The sequence below is a fragment of the Thermobia domestica genome, chromosome 13 (genome assembly GCF_964235325.1).
Source record: "Thermobia domestica chromosome 13, izTheDome1.hap1.1, whole genome shotgun sequence".
Taxonomy (NCBI): Eukaryota; Metazoa; Arthropoda; class Insecta; order Zygentoma; family Lepismatidae; genus Thermobia; species Thermobia domestica.
Window position 1 is genome coordinate 31,986,233 of NC_137466.1, and position 12,466 is coordinate 31,998,698.

Below are 12,466 nucleotides of genomic sequence, written 5' to 3' on the forward strand. Positions count from 1 at the left end.
TACGCAAATATTCATTTTTGAAATCTACACTTTAACGAAAATCAGTTTCCCAACAGAGGAGAAACAAACTGGTTGACTTGATGTATTTAGAACTTCTCTTGGGTACTTAAAAATTTCACCTTGAATATCAGTGACTTGGAACTAATTTTATAAATCAGTTCTCAGCAAGGACATTTCAAGTGCACAAATAACTTGTTTTCAAATTTACTATCTGCATGCTAGGCAAATAATTATTTATGCATATATAGTAATGCTCTGTCTTCTAAAGCCAATGTTATACTTAATTTTTCTTTTTCTAATTCTCTGAACTTTTTCTTCCCAAAGTTTAAACAAAAAATATGTTGAAAGTATTAATAAATATTTAATTAATTAATTATTAACTTCACTTGAGTGTCTGATGATCATTTACATTTTTTAATGTCCATTGCTGATGCGTGGGTAGAGAATCCATTGATTGTATCCTTCGCCGAAAGTCTAAGTTGTTTACGACTAAATGGGATACGATTTCAAGGCAATTGTAATCTTCATCAAAATTTTAACACTCCGGTCTTTCTTCATTTTAAGATGCGGCAGTGTATTTACTAATAAAATTAAATCATTACATGAAATTTACATACAATATCAATAATCGCACATATACTGACATTTTCTTGTGTAATACCAACAAAATTATAAGGCGTTTTTCGAAAACTTATCCCAAGAAAACTCACCCCAAAAAGTAAATTATCCCTTGTAGATATTCGCATAAAAAATTACATATATGTGCCATACGTTAGAGTTATTAATGAAATATTCGTTCATAAAATATCAACAAAATTTTGAGTTGTATTTCCCAAAAGTAGAAAACCCATCTCCAAGAGACAACCATCTCTTGTGGATATTCTTACAGAAGTGATTTATGCAAAATTATACGAATATTAGTGAAATATTACCAAAATCACCTGTCATTTTCAAAAAAATAAATAAATAAATAAAATAAAATAAAATAAAATAAATACATAAATAAAATTTAAAAAAATAAAATAAAAATACTCCCACGAGTAAACTACCACTTGTGATTTTTATTCATAAGAAGCAATTATTTATGAAATATACTGTAAACAAAATCCCCTGGGTCACTTTTTATGAAAATTGTTCTCACCCCCAGGAATAAACTAGCTCTTGTATATTTTTTAAATTAAAATTAGCTTCTGCCATATTTTAGGGTTATTAATGAAATATTTATTTATGAAATATGAACAAAATCGTCTGAGAAAATAGTCCGAAAAAAAATGCACCCCCCAAAATAAAGTATCCCTCGTAAACTTTTTCAGAACAAATAAATTACATATATACATAAAATGTTCTTACTTCATTCCCTGGTGTTTATCCTCTACTGTTACGTAAGCCCGCACATACAAGACATAATGGGGGTTTCATACACGCAAGGTGTTCTTAGCAACAGCGAGACACATACATACGTTTTCGCATACACTTTCAGCTTCGATTTCGAGCCGACAATCGAAAACAAGTCTCTGTATATAATTAGATTTGGTAAAGACCTATTACCAAATTTGGTAGCTCTAAGTCATTCTCTTTATGCGAAAATCTGATGGTACACACACACACATTGTTTTATATATAAGTATAAATAAACATCATCCTTCAGTAAGCCACTTTTAATTTTTAGGAGTAAGAAGAAAAATCGAACCTTTCCCCCGAAGAATCCCATAAAAAGCTTAAGTTTAAAATTTGGGTGAGAGACAATGAACGGTAGGCCCTCTTGGCGAGTGTGCATCAGGATGAACGGACGAACAGATGGACAGTGGTCGAAAAATCACTCTTTCGGTATCTATGAGCCATGAAACGTAAACATGCGGTTGAAATCGCGAATTCCACCTTTTTTTTCTTCTTTCTTCTTCCACGATCACCATACTTTCTTCTCTCCTTTCGTTGTTCGAAAATCAAAGAGAATAATTTAGGTGAAATAATAAAAACATTAAGGATACGTAAGAGAAACATTCGCAGGACTTGTCAAATAAATTACTACAATGAATTGACACTAAATGCCAAAAATCCTTGCTGTTCTTGCACTCTTGTTAGCATTCACTTCTTTTTGATTCCTTGTTCGTTGGAGTTTCAACACCGTAGTTACATGATATTGACGTCACAGTTTAACGTACGATTCGGACTAAATTGGATTCCGTTGTAATCGAACCGAGTCTCCAGTAGGAAAAACAAGAATAATGCTAACTATCGAGCCCGAGAAACTTAAGTTCGACGTGAAGGCAACAGTTAATGTAGATTTACATCCTTAGTAAACACACTGCAAGATTGTATATTCACTTAGACAGAATGTATTCATATGGGAGGAACACCCATTGAAGCGTGGAAGTGACTGTCTGTATAATGAGGACAATTATTCGGTACATGTCTGCCGGCTGGTAAGATGATATACCGACAACATAGTAAGATAATACAAAATGGAGATGGTAAAAGACATGAAATGAAGCAAAAATGGTCTTAATGAACATGGGTCGAAAATGACACCGTTTTCACGTGAGAGGCACTGAAGAAACGTCAACGGTACTGATGTAATACCGAAATGTCATGAACGTGACGGAAAGATGTCGCTGTCGGGCCAAAAGACTGTACAAGTTGCAAGCGACAAATGCAATGACGTACAAATGGGAGCAGAGCGGTCGCCGCTATAGATGAAGAATACATGTATGGGTACCCATTTTTCTGCTCCTCCAGTTTGTATCTTACTATATGGTATGTCCTATCCGTAATCTTAATTCGCAATTTATCTATCCATTCCATCCTCTATGGTTTAGATGTGCATCCTATGGTCCAGATGTTGTTTCGGGGCAATGACGCCATATTTCAGGATTTTTTTTTTCATTCGCTCAGCCGCGTTAATGTCAGCCGGTGCCTTGAGCATTCAAACCGGCGAAGTATCATCATTGCGAATGATTTCTCTTTTGGGTTTATTTATTTCATAATTTTGAAGAGGGGAAGGGAAAAATGACGTGAAACCGAAACAAGGGATTGGACAACAAAAGATCGATATTTTTTTTTTTTTTTTTTTTTTTTTTTTTTTTTTTTTTTTTTTTTTAAAGCGCCAATTAATACAGATGCAGCTGTTGCAGCATGGTTTGAAGAATATTAGGATGAAGTTGAACACCTCCCCTGGCTCGTTCAATTACCGGCCCTGAGCGTAAGTGAACATCTATAGTTCGTTTTGTAGACACAAATCTGGAGTAGATTTCATTTTCCAAACTTTCTCGTGGATCTAAGTGATGTACTGCACGCGGAATGGTGTGAAATTTCACTTCCTACCACTCACGACTTCTATGACTTCATTCCGCGTCGCAACAGAGATCTTCTGAGGGTGAAAAGTGGTTCAACGCCACACTAAACTGGTAATTTGAACTTGTCAGGGGTTTCCATTAAATTGATCCGTATACTTCGAAAATGTTAACATTTGTTAAACTTTAAAAACGCCCATTGACGCAACTGCTGTGTCAAGGATTTGAACCTCAATAGTTCAGCCCCTAATTAAGCCATGAAGATGATTCTGAAATCAATGTATTCCTCAAGGATGAAGCTTCCTGCTGATATACATTTTATGTATGTGGGGGTACCACGATGGAGGGGGGGAGGGTAAAGTTATTTTTGTTTTTTGCGGGGCCATTCACCCTTGAGATACACTCATAAAAATTGGCATGTGACGCAATGAAGAAGTCCACTACATGGTATGTGTACTTTTTGCTTATATGGGAGAGGAGGAGGGGCAGCAAGGTTGGCCAACTTCTTGAGTCTGAGTTCTTTGACGTAAATTACATTTATTTTCAGGACGGTTCCATAGAAGACAAGATATCTTCACTGAATTGATCAGAACTATAATTCTTGTTGCTGCACATGATGTGTGCAGTAAAAATGGTGTGCATATAATGTGGTACTGTGGTGGGAGGAGGGGCGGGGCGAACGTCAAATCCAATAAAGTTTTCTTCTGTTTTTTTTTTTTTTTCCGCTATGAGTTTTGTTCTAAATTTTTATCTCGCTTTGTATTGCACCAAGAGCTACCATTTTTTTTTAATATTACTGTTACAAGTGTGTTGTCTACACTTAGCATTGTTTATGCTTATGTTCTTAAATGTTCGCGATTAACTTAACTGGTAATGGACTGTCTTCTAACAATGGAAACTTCCAATACTTGTTTTTAGTTTTTATTGTACCTTACTAATCGCTGGTTTTCAACTAACACTTAAAATAAACCACAAAGTACATATAATAACTGCATTGTGTTCATTGCACTTAAATAACAAACTTAACTTTAAAATTATGGAAGAAATGTTCGTGCCTCGTGCCTTATGCATCGTCTCTCTTCAACACTTTCCATCTTGAATAACAAATGAAATCTAAGTTTCGTAAAAACAGTGTTTCCAGTTCTTAAAAAATATTACTACTTAATATAAGACTTAACATGCCGCCCGCCAAAAAAGGGCTAGTGACCTTTTTTTTAAAAAAAAAAAAAACTTTACTTAACAACAAAAAAAATATACTAAAACAGGAAATAAATATACTTTTACATGAATGACATTACGATTCATCATTATTTGGTAAAACACAAAGTCCTCTAATTGAGCGTTTATATAAACCATTGGAAGTTTTAACAGTAGCCACTCGAACCAAACCGTCAGGTCCAGAATGCACTTCAGTGATGACTCCCAATTTCCACGATAGAGGAGGTAGCTTATCTTCTTTGAGAACCACCAATTGACCTGGCTGTATGTTGGCACAGCTTCTCTTCCACTTATTTCTTCCTTGTAGTTGTGACAAATATTCCATATACCATCTTCTCCAAAACTGCTGAAATTGTTGTTGGATCCTTTGCTGTCTTATAAGAATCACCTAACTGGGTCACTTCTTGTTTGAATGGCAGTCTCACTATAAAGCGTCCTGTTGAATGTCTTCTAGTGTTTGCGATAAAATGTTCTTCGCACTCCCTTTCTTCTTTGGATAGAGGAGTTTCTTGAATATCTTCTATTTTCCAAAACTTCTGCAGCTGATGGCTTAAATAATCGTTGTTGTGCAAAAAGAATGTTCGATGTTCTGGCGTGAAGTTGTTATGCTTTGGCATCTGATATTGTCCTGAAACTATCCATCCTAACTCTGTATTTTGGAGAACTGGAAATGCTCCTGGACGCACCTGTTGTCCTGCTTTGAGTAGACTAAAGAAAATTCCAGCACCTAACAACAAATCAATCTTACCAGACTTGTTGAAATGAGGATCCGCTAACTGTAAATTGGGTGGAAAGTTCCATTCTTTAATGTCAATATCAGCATCAGGTAAATTTCCCGCTATTTTGGGCAATACAAAACACTCAACATCTACACTAAAATCACTTACAGCAGAGAATACTTGTAACTTACTTCCATATTTAACGTTGCAACTTACATTATTAATACTTGTACAGGAACATTGATAGGAAATTTCTTTAATTTTAACCTTTGAATGAGAGATTCTGTTGCAAAATGAGATTGGGAACAACTATCAAGCAAAGCCCTAACCATATGTAATTTACCATTGCAATCTTTAACTTGAACAACTGCAGTTGAAAGTAAAACACGCACATTACTTTTAGGCTTCACAGAGCAATAAGTACTAGTATTAACAACTTCCTGCCCTTGAGACATTGACTTTGCCCCTACAGGATCCGTAACAGAATTATTTTCAACACCTGCAGCATGATTAGGCTGTGATTTCTTAAAATCACTATGCAATAACGTGTGATGCTTGAGATTACATATTTTGCATGCACTTAGCGAACAATCTTTCGCTACATGGTTGACAACTTTCAAACAATTAAAGCAAAGTTTGTTTTGTTTCGCAAAACTTAATCTTTTGGATACACTTAATTTCTGAAACTCATTACACTTGTGTAACGCATGACTTTGTTGACAAAACGAACACAAAACATTAGTACTCACATAAGATTGTCTAGCATTTTTTACATCCTTAACAACATTAGATTTACTGAGATGCAACTTTGATTGCGTAGACTTTACCAATTCTAAGGCCTGGCATTTATTTTCTAAAAATACATGAAGTTCTTCTAAACTAGCAAACTGTTCCCTATTTGTTTGATTTTCAAAGTCTTTACGTGTTTGTTCATCTAGCTTTTCCAAAACTAGCTGCGATAACAATATATCCTCCAGAGGAGTATCTAACTGTAACGCCTTAAGTGCACTTACGTTACTTATAGTTTGATTTAATAATGTCCTTAAGTCCGCCACTGAATCTTTACTGACAGTCGGTAATGAAAACAATGCCTTTACATGAGCAGTTGCTATTAGTTTTGGATTATTATACCTTTTGCATATCATTTCCCAAGCAAGTTTGAAATTTTCACCTGTCACTGGTATATTCTCAACTAATTTGCTTGCTTCACCTGATAATGAGGACAACAAATAATGAAATCTTTGAATATCGTCTAAACTTTGATTGTTTACAACCAAACTACTGAAAGTATCACGAAAATGTCTGAAATCTATAACTTGACCTTTAAATGTTGATAGCTTTATGACTGGTAATTTTAGACACGCTGTATTTGCGGTTGAATCACCTGACGAACTTGTATTGCTACTACTAGCCTTCTCAGCTGTTTCAACAATTGACGTCATTTTTGCAAGAGTATCGTAGTAAGTAGCTTCAAACAACTCTCTATCCTGTGTATATTCATTGTTTTCGTCCTTTAATTCAAGCTGTTTTTGCACTTCATCATATTCTTTGAATATATTAGGTAAACGTGCGCACCTAACTTTAATTTGCATTACATCACCGTCTGCTCCAAATTGTTCAACAAATGTTTTCATTCTTGTAAGGGAAGCTTTAGCTAGGCCTCTTGCCTTTATAAGAGAATTGGTATTTGAATCCATTGCTTGTGATATTTCTACCTGAAGTCCTTATAACAACAGACCTTTACACAAGTAAAAAGAAACAAAAAAAATATACTTAGCTACGTGACTGCTATATTGCGCCTTTGTTTTTCTTCAGATTGCAATGCACAGCTGAATGCGTAGGTGCTTACGTGATAAGTCCACTAGGTCAATTTTGCTTCTGATTCTTCACACTCACTGTCTTTACACACACATAGTCAATATGAATGTTTGAATGATTCACTTATTCTTTTGATTGGCACAACACTTCCTCTATCCGGCCCGGAGGACCAAAAAAACTGTTTATGCTTATGTTCTTAAATGTTCGCGATTAACTTAACTGGTAATGGACTGTCTTCTAACAATGGAAACTTCCAATACTTGTTTTTAGTTTTTATTGTACCTTACTAATCGCTGGTTTTCAACTAACACTTAAAATAAACCACAAAGTACATATAATAACTGCACTGTGTTCACTGCACTTAAATAACAAACTTAACTTTAAAATTATGGAAGAAATGTTCGTGCCTCGTGCCTTATGCACCGTCTCTCTTCAACACTTTCCATCTTGAATAACAAATGAAATCTAAGTTTCGTAAAAACAGTGTTTCCAGTTCTTAAAAAATATTACTACTTAATATAAGACTTAACAGCATTATTTTGTCAGCATAGAAAGACTGCAAAGATTGCCAGGGCCCCCAAATTCTATTTTTTTCTTCATATTTTTAATATTTTGATTCTTCTTCTTGTACGAATAGGGCGAGAATTGCACAATGTTACCTCGCTGAAATCTGTGTTCCATAAGCTTTCGAATGATGTATCAATCGTGACTCTCTGATAATTAGGGGAGTCACTATGGCCCTCAACGTGGCACTCTACGATTTCGTTTAAATCCCTGCTGCGCGTAGAAAAGCTTCGCGTCCCACGATTGTCTCAGTTAGGATGAGAAAGGAGTGATGATCATGGAATCAATGATGAAAAGACAATACAAACCTATTCCTGAGCAAGATGATAAAGTCTGGCGATCGCCAACTCTTGAGATCGTTCGACCATCTAGAAAACTGACAAAGTCCTCTTATGCACACCAAGCCTCTAAATATATAAATAAAAATTATGAAGTGACTAGTTTTATATATTAAATAATGGCTACTTAAGAACTATCAATGTTTTACATAACTGCAACGTATCTCTCAACAACATAACTTATCTTTTCTCTCGATACACATGTACACTTAGGTAAATACATACCTTCGTTTTCCCGCTTCCTCGAGGGCCAATAATAAGGGCTGAATTGCTTTCTCCCATCTCAATGGTTCTTTTGATGAGTTCTAGCAAGTGGGTTCTCTCTGCTACATGTTTCCTAAACGTGATATTGTCTGTTAGGAGTCGCTCCTTTAACAGTCTTCTACACATAGCACTAGTTTCTGTTGATTCTGGTCTTTCTTCGTCTCTCATATTATCGTAACCGGAAAGAATAAAGACAAATTCTGGAATATATATATAATGAATCGCCAGATCAGTAGTAATAATAATAATAATAATAATAATAATAATAATAATAATAATAATAATAATAATAATAATAATACATTCAGGCTATGACTCCGTTTATAACCTCATAAATATTAACAAATCAAATTTTCGTTTTCAATTTCATTTTATTCCACATCTCGACATTAACTGAAAAGACTGTCACGAGTCCGTTTAAGCAAAGTTAGCCACATTCAAAGCTCTTCAAACCAACAATAAAACAAAGCAAAAGAAAAATTTTAAGATTTATTGATAGGTACTTAGTCCTTTGTCAGCAGCGCGATGCAAAATGATAAAAAAGGTATGGTATAAATAAGACGACACAGTTTACAGTGGAATGTGAACTACTGCAGTGCGTTCGATGGATCACGAAACCTCGCGCAGCAAGGCACGTGCATTACTGACTTAACTAGAGGAAGGAGGAAAAATGATGGCCTAGAACTTAGAAAAAATGAAATCTTTCAGTTTAACGTCCCATGATTACGCCATTTAGGCTAAGGGAGACGGATGATTAAGGCAAGTGAATGATGACGGGAGAATTGGTGGAATGATCATGTGGTAGGAAATGAAAGTATCTCGATAAACCCACGGACACGATGTTGTCCAAAAGAACCACACGCACCAGGGGTACGCGCTGTACCACTGAACCACCGTGCCCCCCCCCCCCCCAAAGAACTTAGAAAATTCAATGAAAAACAGAGGTTGATTCATTGCTATTGAGCCGAATTTGAGTGTGCTATTTACCTAGGAAATACCGTGTTTCCATCACGGTTATTCGCGACGCAGTTGTAATTTTATATATATAACGTTGAATTATAATGCTCATATTTAACTATCAGTTTTATTTTGGAATCAATCGTCGAGAAATTTGCATCTCACTTATTTTTCCCATATGAAACTTTTTAGAAGAATTTCTGACAGACTGAATTTATCATCACGCTTCTCAGCGAACTTTTCAATGAAATATCGTCATTTACCAAGGACTTCGATCTCAATTTTACTTTTAATTTTCAAAATCTTCAGCAGACAATTACCTCGATGAACTCGCTTCTGAAACATGAATACAATATGCTCCCAGATAAATTCGAAGACTTCCATCTACATTCCTTCTTTCCTTGTACTATCATTCATTTGAATTGCTGTTCTTATAGTGCTTCTTCTAGTGACGATTAGCATTTTTCCTTATTATCTCCACAAATGTATGTTCCAGAGCAATTACTAGCCAGTTGAGAATGCTCCAAAAGCATTACCAGAACGAACTTAAAAAAGAATTAATTTTTCTTAATAACTTGTTCAGGCTTTATGCCAATTGTTTTATGTACCTTTTTATTATACTCATTAAAAAATTCTTGTAATATATCTATCCATTTATAATTTCCTTGAGTACTAAATTTTTTCCACGTGTTTTGTTTAAGAGTTCTGTTAAAACGTTTTACGATATGTTGTTTTACGAATATACATGCTCAAAATTGAAAAATTCGCAAAATATAACCCCTCTATGACTTACGGTTCCCGAGATATGACTCCTTCGATCTCCCAAAATCCGAACTTTTTTGGCCAATATCTGGAGAACAGTGGCCACCGGTTACTATTTGTTACCAAAATGTTCACCATTCTTTTAGGTATTGATCAACACTAATATTATCTCTCTCTGATTTATGGTTCCCAAGATATGGCTCCTTAAATCTCCGAAAACTGAATTTTTTTGGCCAATATCTCGGGAACGGTAACAATGACGCGAAAAATTCCACCACTTCTTTAGATAGTTTTTAATGCTCTATCGAATAGAGAGCTCAAAATTGAAAAATTCGCAAACAGACACGCATAGAGACATAGAGAATTCAGGAACAAATTTTTAAAAAGTTCGTTGAAAATAGACTCGACTCTTTACAGTGTGTTCTATTTGTGGGTGTTGCTTTCCATCGCCATAGTTCTGATTACGGCAATTATATCTGTTATCTATTGGTGTCTTAAATATCGTCAACAAACCTTAATACGTACATATAAACGTCCAATTATATCGGCGCTAATCAGCGAGGAGATACCTGAGTACAACTCAGTCACTACTACACAGACTAAGGATACACACAACTCTAGTGATACTCCAGTGCTAATCAGTGACCTAGTGTACAATTATTAGATTCACCAGTGAATGATCGTTACCTGAGTCTCGAGGGACATGATACAAATATTATCTGCTGCTACGACCTGATACGAGGAATACTTATGACAATCACAAATATGAGATTTATTCTAATTTTATATTTTCATTACAACCTCCCTAATACATCCCTGTACTTGTTTTGTGTTATTATGTATCAATGCTCTTTTTTTTAGTGTTGTGATCAGTGTCACGTGCTTATTTTCAGTGATTATTGATCAACCCGTAAAAAATTACCTAAGATTTTAAACCACCTAGAAGGTTGTATTGTGCCCAGCCATGTGACGCCTGCCAGCTATGTCTTGCCTATCAACAGAAGCAAACTACATACGACGGATAAAAAGTACTGGCAACCCTGCCGGCACGCGCCATCTAAGTGACGAAGAACCGCGAGGAGGCAGCGCCTGCGAAGGGAATGTCAATTGAGGAACTGAGATGAGTAGAAATGCTATAGTGTCAATCAGTCAACGAAGGCAGTGGCGTAAAATTGGTATCGCGAGTGCACGTGCTCTAAACAATGTTCACTAAAAAGGAACAGCGCTCGTGGATCAAAACTGAAGTGGCGCGAGGTCGTAGTGCACGAGAATGTTATCAGGGACTGCACGAAGCCTATGGTGATGCAGCGTTGTCATACCGCACCGTGGCGCGATGTGTTAAAGTGTTTCGTGAAGGCAGGGAGAACGTGAAAGACCGCCAACGTTCTGGACGCTCTACAATGGATAACACGACGATTCAGGTTCTTGCATCTTTGCTGGACGTGGACAGACGGTGGACTGCGCGTCAGTTATTTGCAGACGTCGGGGTATGCCATAACACTGTGCTGCACATTCTGCACGACATCCTTGGTTTCCGCAAAATTGCAGCACGTTGGGTAACACATGCCATTACCGAGGTGCAGAAATGGCACTGCTATGCACTGGCATTAGGCAGGATCGTTTGGGCTCGATCGTACGAACCATGCTTGAAGCGCCAATCCAACGAATGGAAGCATCCCGGTTCCTCTCGGCCAAAGACTGTTCGCCCTGATCAGGGAGGATTGATTGTGGCATATGATGTTCAAGGGTTTATTCTGCACCATGCTGCAACAGAAGGGCAGACTGTGAATGAGCCATATTACTACGGTTTTTTGCAACACCATCTGCGTCCCGCACCTCGGAGAAAGCACCCTGATCTTTTGGTACGGACCCTCATCATCTTGCATGACAATGTACGCTGTCACATAGCCAATGTTGTGATGAATCTTTTACGTGCCTGGCAATGGGAGATTCTGGAATATACACCATATTCGCCGGATATGTCTCCCTGCGATTACGACCTTTTTGCCAAGATGAAGAAACCACTTCGTGGAAAACGATATACCAGACAAGTCATTCTCAATGCCGTAGGGCGGTCACTGCGAGACATCACCAGAGAAGAACGTGCTGATGGAATACGGCGCCTTCCATACGTGTGGCAGAAGGTTGTGGATATGGGGGGATGAGTACATTGAAGGCATGTAGCATGTATTTTCACCGTTAACACAGCCATTTGTGAATTATAACAGTCATGCCATTACTTTTTATCCATTCCTTGTACACTTGACCTGGTGTTACATATCAACGAAGTAGAAGACATCATTCTACAGTCGAGGATCAACGAGGGTTTACGAACCAACCAAATAAAAGGAGACTCAACAGGCGCCTCTTGGTCAAATCTATCTGAAGATTGGCCGCTTACCATGTCTACTCTGTTCGGCTGCTTTGGGTCGTGGGTTATTCTATCACAACCAGTCACTTTGCTTGGCTCCTTTGGGCCGTGATGAAAAATCTCACCTGAACACCACCCAAATTAAAGAAGATAGCAAATAGAGAT

At 36.8% G+C, this 12,466-nt stretch overlaps 2 protein-coding genes across 4 annotated transcripts in view; one reads left to right on the forward strand and one right to left on the reverse strand.

The window, feature by feature from the left end:
- Window positions 1-12,466, reverse strand: part of Orc4 (origin recognition complex subunit 4) — a 64,156-nt gene that overhangs the window by 36,274 nt on the left and 15,416 nt on the right. For all 3 annotated transcript variants that reach the window (XM_081735591.1, XM_081735593.1, XM_081735594.1), the window contains exon 2: window positions 8,173-8,411. In XM_081735591.1, the coding sequence (XP_081591717.1) occupies window positions 8,173-8,379 (207 nt within the window). In that variant the 5' untranslated portion in view covers window positions 8,380-8,411. The remainder of the gene's footprint in view (window positions 1-8,172; window positions 8,412-12,466) is intronic.
- LOC145667542 (histone-lysine N-methyltransferase SETMAR-like) lies at window positions 11,133-12,095 on the forward strand. The gene has a single exon (XM_081735016.1). The coding sequence runs from the start codon at window positions 11,133-11,135 to the stop codon at window positions 12,093-12,095; it is 963 nt and encodes a 320-aa protein (XP_081591142.1).